The 19,943-nt window shown below is 33.7% G+C and overlaps 1 protein-coding gene across 3 annotated transcripts in view; it reads left to right on the forward strand.

Annotated features, from left to right (window-relative positions):
- Nucleotides 1–19,943, forward strand: part of Csmd3 (CUB and Sushi multiple domains 3) — an 860,328-nt gene that overhangs the window by 719,395 nt on the left and 120,990 nt on the right. For 2 of the 3 annotated variants that reach the window (XM_048358905.1, XM_048358906.1), the window contains 4 exons: nt 6,309–6,422; nt 6,947–7,042; nt 8,599–8,802; nt 14,287–14,411. In XM_048358905.1, the coding sequence (XP_048214862.1) occupies nt 6,309–6,422; nt 6,947–7,042; nt 8,599–8,802; nt 14,287–14,411 (539 nt within the window). The remainder of the gene's footprint in view (nt 1–6,308; nt 6,423–6,946; nt 7,043–8,598; nt 8,803–14,286; nt 14,412–19,943) is intronic. The other variant, XM_048358908.1, reaches the window with a different exon arrangement.

Raw genomic sequence — 19,943 nt, forward strand, 5'->3', positions numbered from 1 at the left:
TTTGATAACTTATGACACCAACAGTAATTTTTTTCTACATTCATAATCAAGTGTATTTATGAAATCATCTTTGATTTGCTTCTTTCAATTTTCATTTGGGTACTATGTGTGCACATGTGTATTTCATCTTTCCTGTGTTAGTAAATAAGAAGAAGGCACAGAAATGGGTGGCTTCTTACTTTTTTTTGAGCAGAGAAGCCAGCTTAGTAGATGATAGACTTATCAAAACAAATTCTAGAATGCAAAATAATGTGGAGGTTCTGCAGAAGCAGTATTTTGAGAGTCAGGCAGATATTTAACAGAAATTGATCATCTTTTTTTTCTATTATTTTCACTTACCCATATTTCTTTCCTTCTTCATGAAAGTTAGGTAATATTTTAATGTATTTATAACAAGGAGATTTAAGATGTAGGTAGGAAACAAAAATAGATTAGAATGAGCTTTTACCTTGTTCTTTCCTGAACTCAGATAGGAAGCTGATAATTGCATTTTCTTCTTCCACTCAAAAGAGAATGTGAAATCAAGGAGACAGAGAAGTGCATAGCCATGTTTAAATGGTGAGACAAATTAACCTTGATTAAAGTGGCTGGTATACTCCTTAAGCCAATTAGTCCTACCATTTGTTCTAATGCTCATATAGAAAGCACAAGATGAATAAAGATATGCTGACAATATAGCACAACTCAATTTGATCAGTAAAATTTCAGATTGAATCCGTAGTATCTATTTCCAAAGCTAAGTAGAATCCATTTCCAAAGCTATTTGGAAATCTAATTCATTTCCAATCTATTTCCAAAGCTAAGGAAATAGCTATTTTTTTTTTTTTACTATTTGGGTCATTATTTGAGTGTTTTCCCTCTGTTTGTTTAAATAACTTCACTGTTTTTACTATTTTTATTTTTTATCATTATTATAAAAGTGATGTACCCTAGAGGGTACATGAATATATTTCTTTTTGGACAATGCCACCTCTTCCCTCTCTGCCTCTCTTCCAGTATTTCCCTCTCTTCCCCACCCACAAGTTACAAAATTCATTCTCAACATACTGTCAAGTGAGAACCACTGCCACATTTGTTCACCCTTTGTTCTTGCTGGGAGATAAGTCCTTTTACCATCCCAACTTAAGGATAAAGGAAGTGAAGCACAGAAAGCTGGAGAAATCTTCATGGATTCAGTCCTGGAGTCTCTTTATGGAGCTTTTCTTTAGTAAGCTTTGCGTAATGCCACAATATCAGAAGGCATTTCACACCAATAAGATGACCATTTGAAGACATTAGTCATTAGATCTGCTCATTTATGAATACTGACAATCTTTAAAGTAATCAATGCCACCTTATTTCTTTTATTATTTTTTTGTCTTCCCTCTGTATGGGAAGAAGTCAGTAATAGAGTTGAAGTCATAGCCTCATGATTTTAAGGCAGATACTCTACCACTTGATCCATACTCCCCAACAATTTTGTTGTTGTTTTGCTTCATTTTTCTGGTAGGAGTTTGCATATTAGCCTAAACCCAGTCTCACACTTCTATCTTCCTAACCTGTGCCTCTACATAGCTAGACTCTTAAGTACCTACTACCATGGCTAACTATGGTTGGAGATGGAGTCAGATTAATTTTTATCTCAGGGTAGCCTCAAATCACCATCCTCCTGATATGCCACCCATAGAGCAGGGATTACATGTGTGAACTACTATGTCCCTTTTCTCCTCTCCAATCTTCTCCTCTTCTAATCTCCCATCTGCTCCCATCTCAGGCCTCTTTGGATCAAATCTCAGGCTTCAAACATTCTAGCAAGTTGTTCCCTCTTGATTTTTCATGAACTAAAGGTACATCATATAACTAACTGCATTTTTACTGCTATATGGAGGTATGATTCTGCTTTCCCCCACAGTATCCAAACCTCTCTCCATCAGAACAGACTTCTATTATCATCATCATCATCATTTAGTGGTTGTACAAAGAAGTTACAGTTTCATAATTCAATTTATGAGTATAGTATGTCTTGATAATGTCATGCCTTCCATTTTTCTCCACCATTATTTTCACCTTCCTATTCCTAGTCTAATTGTATATAGTTCAATTTTAGCATAATACGCAATACACATAAGAACAAACTTTAATCAAACCTGAAATGATTTTTTTTCTGGTACTGTGTTTGAACTCAGGGACTGGCACATTACCCTTGATTTTTTTGCTTCCTGTTGATGTATTGACACTCTACCTCTTATGTCTATATCACTAGAGTTTGCTGATTACCTTAAAGATGGAGCTTTTCAGGTTTTTTGGCCTACCTGTCCTTGAACCAGAGCCCTATGGTTTTAGCCTCCTCTTAGAAAGGATAATAGTTGTGAGTCATAGGCATCCAGCTTACCCAAACTTCTTAGATATCTGTACTGATTCACCATCTTCTCTAGGATCTACTAGATTTCTATTATTCATGTTATACTAAATTTCTCCTTTCTCTTACTACCTTTCCATTGGGGTGCTCAGAGTTAATTGCTTCTGAAAGAAAAAGACAGTAAACAAGGTTGAAAAGCATTTTTATTTGCATAAATTCAATCTTCATGTTTAATTTAATAACTCTGGTCCTGATCACTGAATTACAGTAATCGTGTCCATATTTGTTTTATTATCCTCACTTAAAGTTAATTAATTTCTAAATCAGTGAGCCTTGATTAAACCAGCTATTTATTTTGATGGCACAAAAATTTAATGTGACTTCCAAAATTTGGGTTTGTTTAGACAGTATTAGGAAAAACTATTCATTCACTTGGTAGAGAATAGAAGCATGGAGTGTATGAAAAATTATCAATCTAGGCATGAGTCATGGCTATGTGGTTTCATAGCAAGACAGAGATTGAAATCAACTCCATGGAAGGAAAAACAGAAATTTATTGAGAAGAAACAGAGTGTGAATAAGTAGTTACAAAATTACTCAGAGGAAATTCAAGGATAATAGGACATTCTACCCTGATCAAGTTAGCAGTAGTATTGCTGACGGCTGCTGGGATGATAAGAGGTTGCCTAGGGTTGTGGGGTGTGTGTGTGCGTGTGTGTGTGTGTGTGTGTGTGTGTGTGTGTGTGTGTGTGTGTGTGTGTAGATATGATCCAATAACTCCTGGTAAAGCAGCTTGACAGGTTCTTGCTAAAATGGAACAGGGCATAAATAGAAATGGACGGAAGAATATAGTCAGAAACTAGTTAGGATCCAAATGAAAGTTTGGTCAGGAAGATGCACATTGCCATTGGTGACGGAACCTTGAGGCATGTTGCAATAGGTTTTAAATTCCTATTTTTATGTTTATTCATGTCCTAAGCAACTGTACGCTCCATGAGTACTACTATAGAGCAGAAAGCAAATGCGTACAGAAAATATCATCATGCAAATCTTTCCAGTAAGTGGAAACTTTCATCTGTATCCTGATTGAATGTGATTTAAAAAACATTAGTTCTTAAAGTAATCTTGGTTTATTTGGAAAGATAGATTCAATAGAGTTACATTTCTCCACATATAAGAAGTCAATGAATTAAGACAAATTACAGACAAGGTAGAGTAACAAACTTTAGGGTTCCTTTTCATTTCTTAAAATATCTGCCTGAGATGGTGGAATTTGATTCAGGAATATAACATTAGTTTAATGATAATGTGTAGGAAATTAGATTACTGCCATAGATCCTGAATCTTTATGCTATGAAATGGCTCATCAAAGTGGTACTTTTACAGAGTAACTTGTTTCCTAAGTGCAACTGTTTTTTTTTAACTTAATGTCAGTTACTCCCTTTAATAGATCAATTGCAGTTTTAAAAAAAAAAGTAGCTTGTCCCTTGCTTAATAAGGCATGATTCAATATTCCATTCTGTAACCCCTATTCTTCTCAATCTTCTCTGCCCTATTTCAGAGTTACTATAACAAATTCAGACACAAACTACTAACAATATTCAGAACAACTTTTCTTAATTAAGAAGGAAAAAATATTAACTACTACATCACTAATAGTTATAATCTGAATGTATTCAGTTTGCAACTTCCAAGAAAAACAAATGATCAGTCTGAAGAGAAGCAACAGTTGAGAAGGGTCCAATGACAGGGAAAATGATCCAACCCATCTTTTTCCTTGAAAAAAAAAATCTAGGAAACCAATTTGATTGATTTGAATATTAGTAAATATAAAGATTTACTGGGGTATCAAATATATTTCCTGGTAGGATACTTTCGATATCTGGGGTTGAAAAGTTCAAGTCTGACACTTGGTGACTTTCAACAGTGATTAGAGAAAGAATAAGTATGTTGGCCTATGGTCTTGCTGCACAGTGGATTTGGTAAAGAAAAGTTCTCCTGGTTAAACACTCTTTTCTTCTCCCAGTGAGGGACATAACTGGAAAGACTAAGGCAACTATATTGCATTATCAACTTCTTTTTTTCTTTGCTGCTCCTGAGTTTTGAACTTGAAACCCAGTCATTGTCCCTGCACTTCTTTTGCTCAAGACTAGCACTCTACCACTTGAGTCACAGATTTACTTGCAGTATTTTGTTAATTTATCAGAGATGATTCTCATGGACTTTCTTGTCCCAAGCTGACTTTTATCAGTGATCTTCAGACCTCAGCCTCCCAAGTAGCCAGATTTATAGGCATGAGTCACATGCACTCAGCTCATTAGAAACTTTTGAAGATCCATCTGAAATCAGATTACATGAACATCATGAGTACAGAAACAGGAAAGAAAACCTTTCTGAATTTATTTTTCAGAGTGTTTCTTTAAAAAAACAACAACAGGATTTAGGGTTAGATGTACCAAACTCTACCTCTTTTAGTTCTAAAGTCTCTCTGTCTCTGTCTCTCTCTCCCTCCATCTCTCTCTCTGTATACATATGGCTTGCAAACCATAGAATCGTACATTTGTTTTAATAGTATTTAGGAAATATTTTTAAAGCAGATTATTTATAAAATGGAGAAATGCTAGTACTCAGAAGATCTTCTACACAATGGTTCTTTATCTACCAGTGTGTTCCTTTCCTTTTGTTCCACGAAGAACTGGACTACAACCACCAGCTTCTTTTTGCAGGCCAAAATACAAGGGTAGCTTTGTTTGCAGTATTGTGTATATGCCTTTGTTCATTGGCAAAGTTCAGCATGTTTCCTGAGAACATGAACACTTTCAAAGGGACAAGTGAGGGATATTCATGACCTTGATTTGAGGTGTAAAATATGAAACAGGACTTTAAAATATGTGTGTTTTATACACATACAACCTACCACTTAACTAAAGTAACATGCTCCAGAATTTATAAAAGTTCTACTACTTTTACATGAGCAATCTTCAGTAATTCCTTATCTTTTAAATCCCATAATTTTTCCTATTCAAGAAAATATTTTAAGGACAATCATTATTATTCCATTTTGTAAATAGCACAAAGTAGATTTCTTTCTTTCTTGAATATGTTTTTTCTTTATTTTTTTGAAATTGTGGTTTGGGTGGCCTCTACAGATAAGGTTACTCCATAATTCAAATAAGTAAACATAAAATTAAAAAGAATAATGTATAAAGCTCTCTTGGTAAGTACTTCAGAGTTGTTCTTACCATAAATAAGTGTTCATCTTGTGAAGTTTTGTAATATTTTAATTATTGAGGGTTGATATAGAATGTGTCATTGCAGGGGCAAAAGATGAATAAAAATGTTCAGGAGTCAATTTGGATTGTGTAAATTAAAGACTAACCCTTAAAAAAACTATCTTGATATATTTTCTAGTGAAAATATTGTTCATAATGGAGTACCATTTAAGAATACTCTAGAAAACTATCCCGAATTAAAACCTTGTCTTTCTCATTGAAGGAGGAGAAAAAAAAAATTAGAAAAAGAGAAGAGAGTCACAAAGTGTAAAGAACCAACTTACCATTAGGAAAAAAAGAACAAATCTACTATTAGTAAAAACAAAACAAACCCCAAACAAGTTACTTTTAAGTATTTAATCACAATAATCTTATTATCTGTGATCTAAATTTCATGCCATACCCAATTTTTTTCTTTTTTAGAATAACTCTAAAAAAATTGCCTTTATGTTATGGTCATTAACCTATGACCTGGAAATACTTGTATCAGGAAGATTAATCAATTGGCACCTCTCCTCTCTGAAAACTAGAAAATTAAACCAAAAGATGACTATTATATTGTAATACTTTGTTCTCTCTCTCCTCCTCTTTCTATTTTTTTTTTGTTTTTCTTTTTTTCTTTCTTTTTTATTTTTTTCTTTTGTTTTGTTTTTGAATGGTTGGTGATTTGTTTGCTTCTCCCGGTTCCTGTTGATCAGTGGTGTTTGGCCAGTTTGTATTTTTCCAGACATCACTCCACGATGTTGTTGAGGTGTTTGATGGGCCAACTCCGCAATCTGCTCTGTTATCCTCCCTCTCAGGATCCCATTCAGGTATCCTTTCACAGAACTGCCATGCCTCAGGTGTTGATTAAAGACTGACATTGATTAGTGCTGTAGATGAAGTTCAAATTTATATAATCCATAGTAGAAATAAAGTAAACTGAAAATAGACTCGCATTTTTTTTAATTTTTATTTTTTTAAGAATTTAAACAAAATGGATCAGTAGCTAAGAAGCTTGAGAAAAATAGAAACAACATTTTTCTGGGATTGTTATCAAGTAAATTTAAGATTTAATCACCATCTGTGGTGTTTAATATAATATAAAATATTTAAGGATTCTTTGAAGAGTAAGACAATATCTATTAACATGTAATTAATAGCTTTCTTGTAGAAAAGATGATACGTGTAGCTGAAACCAAAGAAGCAATATATTGTTAAAGATAGGATATTTTAAAGTCATTTGATAGCTAAAATACATTGACATTTTTCAATTGACAGTGTAAACTAATATAATTTGTTAGGTATACTGAATGGAAATTATTTATGATATCTTAGTGTTTGTTTTGTTGAGTAGGAGAAACACTTCCACTGAGTTCAGGTAATCAGATCACAATTCGATTTACTTCAGTTGGACCAATAACAGCTAAGGGATTTCACTTTGTTTACCAAGGTAAGTGACCCTGTAGTCTAGAAACACTCTAAGGAATGATATCAGATTCCATGCTTTGATCAGAGTGTTCAAGTAATATAATCTTCATAACCATAAGGAGAGGTTAAGATTTTATTTCAAACAATTTTTCCCTGTACCTTCCACATCTGCCTCGTACTAGAACATAGTTGCTTTGAACCGATTAAAAAGCATGACCTCATGTTTCCATCATGATTCTCAGTTTCAACATATGATTTCTCCTCCTTCCCCCAACATCTATGTTTAGTGACAATCCTTTACTCTACATTTCTGTTTCCCTCACATTCCAGCACTCTACAATAATAAAAATATGTACAAATTTTGTACAGTGATGTATTTAGAAATGCAAAGGACATTATCACTTCAATCTACAATTATCCTTTCTTGTTCTCCAAGGAAAATTGAGACTTCCCACTTATTTAGTAAAGATTTTACACACTAGAACTCACTTATATAGTTCTTTTCTTGACACTTATAAACAACCAACAACCTTGCCCATTACTGTTAAACAAAATCAATGGCCAGTATTGGAAACAATCTAGGTATTGTGAAGTAGCTCTTCTCTAATGTATCTTGAAGTGTATTCCTTAGATATATATATATATATATATTAACATTAGTGATCTGAAAACTTTAACTCCTTAACCTATTAATCACTTTGCTATACATTTTATTTTCTTATTTTATTACTACTTTTTTCCCTATAAACAATGTATAATTTTAGGAATCAAAAAGGCACTAAAAATTTAGTTATAATTACTCTCTGTCACAAAAGATGAATTTATTCATTTGGAATGAATCTACTTGGAATTCATCATATCATTTCTTGGACTCTTCTCAATCTTTTTGGTCACATTTGTGTGTCTTTTAAAAAGAAAAAACATCCTGTTATCATTCTATTTTATTAAATAAAAACACTATTGAAGGGCATGCAAACTGTAATAGCAATTTCAAAATTGGCATGTGATTATTAAAGTACTAAATTTTATTGTTGTTAATGTGTCACTTTTATTCTGCATAGCTTTAATGTAGCTATATTCTTCCTCGATAGCAATATGTTTTAAAAACTAAGTTTGAGAACTTGTTATGAAAAATAAAATGTTTTTGCTGCTTTAAAAACTGTGTTTTTAAGGACCAAATAATGAAAAAAAAATCATGTAACCTGAAACATATGTTTACCATTGGTATTCCAAGTTTTAAATGGATTAAAAAATTGTTTCAGTTTGTATCAATAAATTGTAATATGAAAGTATAACTATTTTATAGTATAACTAAGACTGGTAAAACAAAAATGGACATAATTGATGTTGTTTAAAAGAAAAAGGTAGAGCTTTTCTAATATGATTTGATGACAATAATAGTATTTCATTTTAAACTGTATCTTATTATTATGGAATTTAATGCTTTTAGAAATTGTTACAATTATTGATTAACATTCTGACAAAGTAGATCTTGATATCGAGATACATATTTATGTTTTAAAAATCTATTTTCATCTCATCAATGTGAAATTAAAATTAATCGTTATTTCTACACAGCTGTTCCTCGGACAAGCTCTACACAATGTAGCTCTGTGCCAGAACCAAGATTTGGAAGGAGGATTGGCAATGAATTTGCAGTTGGTTCATTGGTTCTCTTTGAGTGTAATCCTGGATATATTCTCCATGGATCCACAGTGATTAGGTGTGACACAGTCCCCAACTCTTTGGCCCAGTGGAATGACACCTTACCTACCTGTATTGGTGAGTACCCAAAGTTATAGGCCCTATAGAACAATAAATTTTTCCCAACTAACATGTATTATTTCAGATTCATTTTACTTTTAGGGAAATAACCCTTTACATGCACTCAGCATTTTTCAGAAAAAAAAAGATGTTGTGATCAACTAGTGTTGTACAATAGATAGCTTGAAGTTTTTGCTCCAATATAACTGTCATTTTGTATCCTTTATCTAAGGTCTTTTTTTCCAATTAACTCGGATTTTGTTATCAATACTTTCATATTGAATACCTAAGAATGCCTTATTGTCTTTCTTTGCCTGACTTCCTATATCCAGTGCTCATGTTGTAATAGTAGAATTTTCTTTTTATACCACATGAATAATATCCAATTATGTGTATCAAGCACACTTTCTTCATCCACTCAACAGTCATGACCATTTAACTTGCTCTTGTTTCTTGGTTTCATGGGAGCGTAAATATCTCTTAATATATTGATTTCATTTTCCACCTACGAGATTGCTGCATTATAAAGATGATTTTTGTTTGGAGGAACCTGCATAATATTTTCCAAATATTCTGAACATATGTGTCCTTACAAAACTTGCATATTGAAATGTTAACCCCCAAGGTAATGGTCTTATGTGGGGATGCCTTAAACAGATAACTAAATTATAAGGGGCAAAGCCTTGTGAATGGAATGATTATCCTTGTGAAGAGCAATCCTAGAGAGTATAGACATCCTTTCTGACATTTTTGTACAAAGTGAAAAGCCAGTCAACAGCAAGACGTCCTTTAGTGTACATCAATCTTAGCCTGCAACACACATTCAGTACTGTGACAATAAATTTCTGTTCTGCGCAAGACTCACAGACCATAGTATTTTGGTACAGCATCATTTTCTGCCTCAATCTCCACTAGAGAATAAATACAAAGGTAGATCTCCATGTTTCATTAAGAAAAAAAGTCTGTGTTTTCATCTGTACCCTCTCCCAGAAACTATCTAGGGTCAGGTTCAACCAAAAGAGAGTATGGTACATAATATTTTTTTCTGTGAAATATTTATTCAATGAGTAAAAGTTTTGCAACTAATACTGATCATTACCAAATTCTTGTTGAGGTCTAAAGAATTTCTAGTTCCAGGGTCCATGTGCTTCAATTCCAGAATATACCACAAGGTGACACTCTTGTGCACACAGCTTGCTTTGACTTTTACTAAGCTGAGCTTTCAAACTCTTCATTGACATAAGAATAACACCTTGTTAAAATACTATGAGTCAATTTTTTTCCCAAAAGAGAAAAAAAATCCTCTATTTAGATAGAAAAATCAGTTCAGGTATAACTTTTCAGTCTCCTCACATAATTTATACAAGATGGTTTTCTCTATTTCCTACTTCAGAGTTTGCCCAGTTAAAACAGGTTAAGTCATGTGAGCATCTAATTGAAACCAAATAATATAGCTTTCTACACTGCTAATGATTTTCATATCAATTGAATTGTTTTAGTTTCATGCTTCTCATTGCACTATCAATACTTTCAGGTTTTGTCTACCATAGTAAAACATAGTGAAATGCTCAGTAATTCTTCATACACATAAATAAATGAAACTGTTGAGAAGAAATCAGCTGCATTAAGCATGATTATGTTAATGGATAAAATAAATACTAAATTAGGGGATCCAAAAATTTGGACAGCAGAATGCAAACAATGACCATCTTATCCAAAGCTCTAGTACCAAAGTTTTCTTAGATAAATTGTAACAATATACAGATATTTTAAATTAAAAAAAAATGCTCTTTGAGACAAATGTAAAACTTAAAAATAAAGCAAGTTGAAGGCAAAATCTTTGTCTTCCAAATTTAACCTTGCTACAACTCAGATTTGGGAATATTTTTACTCTCATAACCCCCCAGGCTGTCCTGTCTCTGAGACTCTGTGATTCAAATAACCCCCTGAAGTCACTAATGGCTTTTACAATATATAGCCTCAAGCTTAAGTACTGTTAGTGGGAGTTCTCCTTTGAAAAACCCCAGAAACCTGCACCTAAATCCCTTAGGCAAGAAGTCTTTAATTAGCTGCTTATCCCATCACCTTTATCTATTTCTGTGTTTTTAAGTCCTTTTCCTAGCCAGAATTATTTTCACTTGGAGTTTCTCTATGGAAATATCTCTATTCTCTATTCTCTATTTCATCTTTTCTTAGAGTGGGGATTAATGAAGAAAATGCACTGCATCTTAAGTTTTATGCCCATGTGTTCACCTATCCATTCATCAAAAAAATAAAATAAAAAAGATGCCTACCATTGGCATTTATAGGAAGTACTATTAGGTATAATGTAATGTAATATTAACATCAACTCCAGGAGGTCAAAAAAATCTTTCTCTTTACAAGTAGTATCATTATATTTTAGCTGGAGGCCAAGGGCTCAGGCTTATAATGCTAGCTACTCAGGCCATTCTAGGATTGCAGTTCCAAGCCAGTCCAGACAAGAAAGTCTGAGATTCTTATCTCAGGGAAAGAACCCAGGCCCTGAAATCAAGCCTCAGAACCGCCATACACACACACACACACACACACACACACACACTCACACACACACACACTCCGTGCTTTAAAAACAAAAGTATAATCAAGATTTAATCCAGGTTACTATTAATAATCATGTGTTTTCTTGGGTAATGTTGACCAGAAGGAATATTTTGTGATTTTTTTTCACATATGCTTTTAAAAATAGATGTAAGTAAGTGTCAGAATTTTAACTTACACAAGATACAGATAGATGATAGATTTGTAGGTGATAGAAAGATAGATAGATGATAGAAAGAAAGATAGATAGTATATAGATAGATAGATAGCTATGTATACATATACATGAAATGAAGGAAGGATGGAAGGTAAAGGAATGATGGAAGTGAGAGCACCACTATCTATAAATGGTGTTCTCCAGGTAAGAGAAGAAACCAAGTGCCTTCATCAAGAGCACATTACTTTACATGGCTTGAGGGGATAGGTTTAATGTTGGAGAAATACTGGAGAAAAGTTAGATATAAATGAGTGTGGAGACAGAAAATAGAGGCTCATAAAATTAGCTCTTTGTAAAGTTGAGATGCTAGAGTTTGGAAAGAGAATTCACCTGTCATATTGTAATTTCAGAAAAACCCAGTTGAGGTACTTTGGAGAATACATTACATTATAAATATATGGAACCAAGGAGGCCGTGGATATAATTTGTAATGAGACTATTCTACATAGAAAGGTGGCATAGTTTTTGGTGAAGATGGAAAGGAAGGTCATTTATAAAGGAATTTTATTTATCTTAGGATCAGTGCTACTTGAGCCATCTTTTTTCTTATACGAGTGGAAAAATAAATCTGTAATAATTTCCCCCATTCCTGGCATGCAAAAATGATTTTTAAAAATAAAATGTTATTTGCACTTTTAAAAGGGCTAAATTCTTTCTGGCTAAGTGAAACTGAGTTTAACCTAATGGCACATATTTATAAGACAACACAACAAAATGACTTTCTCTTTGAAAGAGCAATTACACTATGATAAAGTATCTAGTTCTTGTTTTCAGTAATTGCTTTGGCTTTTTGCATTTGGCTTTGAAAGTAGAAAAACAGAAACAGTTGTTATTAATACCCAAATGAAAACCAAGGGAATAAAACAAACAAACAAAAAACACTTCTTTCTAGCTATTTGTAGAGACTGAGATTTGGACAATTGCAATTTGAGGCTAACCTGGGCAAAATAGATCAGGAAGCCTTCAAATCTATGCATAAATAGGTCCAGTGGCTCTCACTTGTTATCATCATAAATTATGTGGGAGGCTGAGATCTGAAGATTATGTTTCCAGATCAGTCCAAGCAGACAAAGCCCAGGATTCTCAATTCCATAAAATGAAGCTAGGTGTAGTAATGAACACCTCTGATCCCAGGATCATGGAGATCCTAACATAGTTGGATAGTAGACCAAGTTCATGCCTTAGTAGGAAGTGCAACCCTGTCCTAAAATTAGCCAGTGATAAACAGGACTGTAGGTATGGCAGTAGTGTCCTACCAGCCTAGCACGCAACAGGCCTAGAAGATAAACGTCCAGTACCACCACCAAAACAAAAATAAATAAAATAAATTTAATTTAAAGAAATAAAATTTAAATTAGGATCCTTGCCTTTATCTGCCATAGCTACCATTATAGGTGGGCCAGGGAAAGTTAAAGACCAGAGAAACTGTAACAGGCTGAAGAGTTTACATCATTTTTTTTTTTGGTAATAATTTACTAGCTCTACTGAGTGATAAGATTCCTACTCTAAACTCCAAGTTTCATATCTAGCTTCCCTTCTCATTGTGTAATCTTGGGCAAGAAATTTAACCTCTCAGTGTTTCTGTTTATTTGGCTATGGAATAGAAAATAAAAGTACAGAGATTTTCTTTTTTGACTTGGAGAGTGTTAGCATTTCCTCTGTCTCAGGTCCTCAGCTCCTCCCATTAGCCCCCAGATCCACCCATACCTAATGAGTCACTCTTACTCACTATTAAGACCTACCTACTTCCCCTTTAGCCCCAGAGAGAAAAGATGTCACCTGGATAATGTGTAGACACCATGTTGCTCCCTCTCCCACGGGGATATGGTCCCACTAATAAACCTCCTTATGAACCTTCTTCTCCTGTCTGTGACTATCTCTGCATGGTTCCCTGGGGTGGTGGGGACATATCTTTTCAGAGAGGCTTAAGTGAATTAAGATATATTAAGCATTTAGAAGAATGCCTGGCATAGTGGTCTCTGCAAATGTTTCAAGTAGAATATAGTTTTTACTGTCATCACCACTAACTTTTAGAGGATGTTGTTTTTCCTCAAGCTATGCATGGTCAAAGGTATGTCTAATATCGTCAGTAATACTTTCAAAATCCTCTATCATAATAGGATATATATATACATATATATGTATGTACATATATATGTATATGATCTCAAAATTGACTACACCTAGCTGCAATGAACGTCCTGTATATGTGTATTTGTGAATTCAGAAGAGTGACTGAAATTGGGAACTTGTGTTGTCATTCAGCTGAATTATAGCTCCAGTCCAACGTTTGTACTGATTGTCTAGACATGGAGTGTCAAAGACTTTTCTTCCTATCTGGTTTGTAGCATGTAACTCCAGATATCAGCCTGCTAAGTAACTAGCATTACAGGTGTGGGCCACTGGCATCTATCTCAATAATCTTTTTCATAATATATTACAAATGTCATGACATTATTGAAATAATTGTTGTATGATTTCAGATATGCTGTTGTAAAGATGATTCATTAGTATTATATAGCTATATTCTTTCAGCATTTTGTGGTATAGAAATTACTAATTTACATTATTATTAGGCATGTATAAATAGTATGATTTGATTTTGTTTGCAAGAATATTATGTTTGTAATGTTATCTATGAACTGCCCTCTTACTCTAATTCTTTGCACTAGAGTTAACTTCTTCTCATGTTACTTTACTTGCAGTGCCTTGCGGGGGAATTTTAACTAACCGCAAAGGGACTATTTTGTCGCCTGGATATCCTGAGCCTTATGACAATAATCTGAACTGTATATGGAAGATCACAGTGCCAGAGGGAGCTGGAATTCAAGTAAGGACACTTGCATTTTTTTTACAATTATATATTTGAAATTATTATTAATGTTAAAGTGAATTAATATTGAGTCTAAAATACCACAGGTTACTTTGGTTGTCATGGATAGATTTAATATAAAGATATTTACTAGGTTTTTTTTTTTTACTTGCAAGTAACAGAAAGCCAATTCAGTTTGTATGCAATGTGAAACAGTATTAAAAACCTTTAGGTCACGGAATTTGAGTGGTTTGTTTCAGTGGTCAGGTCTTTCCTGACTGGTTGATTCTACCTAACTCTACTGTTTCCTGTTCAACATGATCTTCAGTTCTTGATCATCTTTTTATGTGATTATGAGTACCGAAGAACGGTGCTGACTATAGACATTCAGTAGAGGGAATTATCACAATGAAACTGACTGTTATTAATGTATTGTAAGACAAAATAGTACACCTAACTGAATAAATACATAGCAGACTCTCAGCATAAGAGGATTATGCCACAAAGGTGACTTTCCAAATTGGAATACATTTGTCTTAAATACACTTTTTCAATGGAAAAAGAAACACAAAAAAAAATTAAAGAAACTTACCTGGAGATTTTCCCTGCCTTACTGAACAAGAGAACAATTATATTGTCTTCTAAAGCTTGTATTCAACAACAGCCAACCAAATACTGTGATTTGGTTCAATAAACCTATATTAATTAACCACCGGAGCTGGAATGCATCAGGAGTTCTCCTTTCTCTGATGTATGCATTTCTCATTACATTGAACTTGCTAGGTCTCTATTACTCATAAAGATGAATGCTGTTCTACAGGCAAGCAGAGTGTTGTTTTAAAGTTATTTTAACTTTGAGGAGCAATTTTGCCTCTTATTTTTGCTTTGCTAAGGGACTCATTTTTATTAATGAGTTGATGTTAATTTACTTTTGGGTCTGTGTATTCCACCAAGTATTACTCTATCAGGTCTTCAAAAAAATTAATTTGATCACTTCTCTGATTGATTCATAAGCTTATCTTGTGGAATATAGTTGTGGTTAAGGTAGCTAAGACACCAAACCTTGAAACTGAATCTAGGGATGGTGCCCAGTGGTGAGTGCCTAGAGTATTTAAGACTGTGTGCTTATCATGTATAAGGGGCTAGATTTGATGCTCAGCACTGAAAAAAACAACAACAAAGATAAAACAAAATCTCTGCACTTGGTTTAAACGTACAGATTTTGGTTTAAAAATCAAATTTTAGGTTACCTTTACAAATATCCAGAAATTGCAAAAGAAACAATAGATGTCTCAGCTATCAGTCAAAAACTAATAAGTTAAACTTCAAACGAGGAAAGATTTTCTTCGACTCATGATTCAAAGGTCTCCTTCCATAAAAATTGTACAGTGGTCGGATCATATGGAAGAGGAAAGGAGGGAGGGAGAAGAGAGAGAGAAGTAGGGAAGGCAGGAGGGAGGGATAGAGAGAAGGTAGAGGATCATCACCTCCAAACAGGCCATGTTTTGAATCCATGCATGGATTTACTGATGACATCAGAATTGTCATAATACAGTCACTTCCCAAAGGCATCACCTTTAGAATACAGCTGTCTTGGGTATGAAGGCTCAAACATGTGAGTTTGGGGAATTTAAATCTTATAATAGGTATCAGTAGAGAAATAGCCTAGCTAAACCATCCAGAAAATACTTGGAGTTAGGTTTTACAGTTTTAAAGACGACAAATATAAGATATACGCTCAAATTCTGGCTAGTCCTATTGTGATTTTTATAGTATTTTGAGAAATGTAAAATAATGAAGCCTATCTTGTTCTCATGAAAGCAATGAACACTTCACAATTTATGTTCCATATTGTGTGAAGGAACAATTGTGAGTCTATGAAAAATAGCCTAGAGAATCTTCACATTGATATCAATTCATTTCCATCTCATCTTAAAATTAATTTAAGGAAAACATGGCATTTTTCTCTATCTCACTGTATTTTTGTCCTTCTTCAATGGGGTTTCAATGATGACATTTTACAGTCACTGTCATAATGAACACCTGTATGTGCTTCAATCCTCTGGACTGTGGGTTTTCTTTGTTCTTGTCAGAAGCTTCATCTGCTCATCTTCTCTTCCCTCCAAAAATAGTTTCCTCCTTTACTTTCTTCACTATCAACTTTTACTTTAATACACACAAACACACACACACACACTCACACACACTCACATATCTTGATTCTATACCTCATATATTGTTTCTTCTTTCCAATCAACTCATCTTTCAAATACTACTGTTATACATAGCCTTTATTCATCATTCCTTTTGTCTTCTCTACTTCCATGGTTTCAGAAATCATTATATATTAAGGATGCACTGAATTGCAATAGATTGCCAAAAAAGCATTTTGGAATTAAGCGTTGAGTAAATGATTTCCAAGCCACTATAGCTAATGTGGTCATCTCACCTAAGCCATATAATCTATATCTAACTCTCTATGGAGTCACTTCTTTAAATTTCATTTGGGCAGCCCAAATTCAACCTTTATAAAAATAATTTCTTGAAATTTTATCAAAACTATAGATTTCTCCAGTGACCTTTGTCTCATCACGACCCCCTTCTTCATTTAGTTACAAAAGGCAGACATTTTATGCATTAAAAATCTTTTTGTCTACCCTCTACTGTGCATAGCAAAATATATCATGTCTTTTCTCCATTTTTCATATATGTCTAGTTTTCTTTACCTATACTTATACCATCCAAGGTCAGGTTATCATCATTCCGATCTCAGCTTCTTATACTTCTCTAGTCTATTACCCCATTAAGCAAATATTACAATGATCTTTAAGTTAAAATCCAGTACTTTCACTTCCCTACTTATGCTTCTTCCTCCACTTATGCTTGTCCTCCACCTTGTGAAGTCTTTGACAGAGCATTTGTGATCTCTTCTCATTCCTTACTAGTTCTACTCATGGAATTTCACCACTCTATAATAGCTTGCTTTTCTCTTTCCTGTGAGCTAGAGTCAGTCACGTTGTTTTCTGGGCTGATGACATTCTCCAGTTTCTCCCTGTATCTGGCTCAGTCTTATTCCTCATTGTTTTTCTTAGCTGAAATGTATTTCCTGTAGTAGACTTTCTGTGAACTTGAAGAAAGATTCAGTTTCCTTGCCATAAGTTCTCACAGTTCCCTGTAATGACTTTATCATAACACCATCACATTTTAATGTTATTACCTAATTATCCCTAAGCTCCTGAGGGCAGTAACCAAGACTGCTCTGGCAGCCTGCACAGTGCCTGGCTGTAAAAGTTCAGTAAATATTTTTTAGAATAATCAATGAATACTTCCACAAGCAGTAGAGTTAAGACTATTTTAGAAAGTTAGTACTGCATAATGAACTACTAAGATCTGTGCAGAAAAAAAATATTACATATAACTTGTCCTAGGCAAATATTGTTGGAAATTGGACACTTACCAAAAACAATATAGAATCTTTCACTCAGAAAATACTTTGGTGATTTAAACAAAATTTGAATGTAAAAAAATGTAGCAAACTCATAATATATAAATACTCTGAGTGACCATAAACTACTTTGTAGAAACATTTGACCCTTTTTATGGCACTAGTTTTAGATACAACACTAAATAATTCAGAAGAGCATAACACACACGTAATATAATGTAATGTATGATATGTATTCAGAACTTTTTAACCTTTCCTACTATCTGGCTATGGCATGGGTTTAGAGTGATATTTAACTTGGGGTGAGAGGATGAATATATGTGTAAAGAATTACATAAATCAAATGAATTCAAACTAATCAATTATGAGACAACATAGGATTGCTATATGTAGAATAAAAAATACACATCATACAAAAAATTATAGTTATTTAGCTGATTTGAAAATTCTTTCAAAATTACCACAACAAGCAATTTTTATATTACTATCCCATGATAAATTTATGGGCGAGAATGGATTCATTTATATTTGTTGATTTTATCAGAACATCTTAGAGTAAATCTCCAAAAAGATTATTCATTTAACAATAGTATCCACCAAAGTGAAACTTTTGTGATGAAAAGCAATATATATTAAATTATTAAATGAATTTATAACATGATCATCATAATTTCATGGTTTTCCAAAGTCAAATATTTGTACATTCATATGATAGACAAATGACTGATTTTTGTGACTTCATAAAGTTATACAAGTGTTAAATCAACTCCATCCAATGCATGGTTCTCAATGAAGAATCAGAAGCCTTAAAAAGAAATCTTTAGTTGGCTCTAATTTGACTTACTGCCACTGTAGTTTTTGATCATTTACTCGAGTCTCTTAATGGATCGCACAGCATCATTACTTTATAGTTCCTCTGGTCATTTCATGCCTCTGTACCCTTTATGATTTTATTATACCAAGTTACATTTGCCTTGAATCCTAGTAGCAAATTGTATTAGCCTCTTGTGGTTGCTGTAACAGATTACTATAAACTCAATAGCTATAACAGTAGAAAATTATTTTCTCATAGTAATATAAGCCAGTAACAACAACAACATCTAAAACAATTTCCTTACAAATACATCAAGATGGTAACAGATCCTCTTCCCCTCACAGGCTCTCAAGAATTTGTCCTTTGCTCTTTGAAATGTGCAATGGTTACCCTGGTTTCTGGCCACATGATTCTAAATTCTGTCTCAGTGGACCCTCTTTCTGTCTTTCTTCAAATTCTCAACTGAAAGATATTTTTATAAGCTAAGATTTACAGGCTACTGATATTAGGAGCTGATGTTTTGGGGGGCATCATTTAGATTTTTACGAGTATATATGTATCTAGCATGACAAGAGTTCTTATTCCTTCCATTCTTGCAATACATTTTTATGAATCTGTCAATGATTTGATTCAGGCCATTCTTTTGCTCTTAGTTATTTTGTGTGAAAATAGAAATTATACTTGAATATTATCTCTTCCTTTCCTGTGTAAATAGCAAAATATGTAGTAACTTCACCAACATCAACTGATGTGATATCTGGTCTCTTTTTTGCTCTTTACAACCATGTTCAAGTTTAGTTTCTGTTGCTTCTCACTCCACTATATATTAGAGTAGAACTACAGGAGATATTGGAATTTTATTTCCACTCCACCTTTGTGTGTGTGTGTGTGTGTGTGTGTGTGTGTGTGTGTGTGTGTGTGTGTGTATGTATGTGTGTAACTGAGGCTTAAACTTAGGGACCCTCTGCTTCATTTATTTATTTATTTTGCTAGAACTTGAACTCAGGGCCTCTTACTTGCTGAGCAGGTACTCCACACTTGAGACATGCCACCAGCTCTTTTTTTAAATCTCTATTTCCTTCAGGGAAGTAATGTATTTAAAACAGAGTCATTATTACTTAATTATTTATTTATTCCTATGTTCATCCATTTATCATTCAGTTAGCAAATTATTTATGACAGGGATTCACCCTGTAACTCATGCTGGCCTCGGACTATTGATCCTCCTGCCTCAGGTTCTCTCAGCTGCCATTACAGATGTAGCCCGCACATTGAGCTTTGAAGTACAGTT

Source organism: Perognathus longimembris, chromosome 12, assembly GCF_023159225.1.
Source record: "Perognathus longimembris pacificus isolate PPM17 chromosome 12, ASM2315922v1, whole genome shotgun sequence".
Lineage (NCBI taxonomy): Eukaryota > Metazoa > Chordata > Mammalia > Rodentia > Heteromyidae > Perognathus > Perognathus longimembris.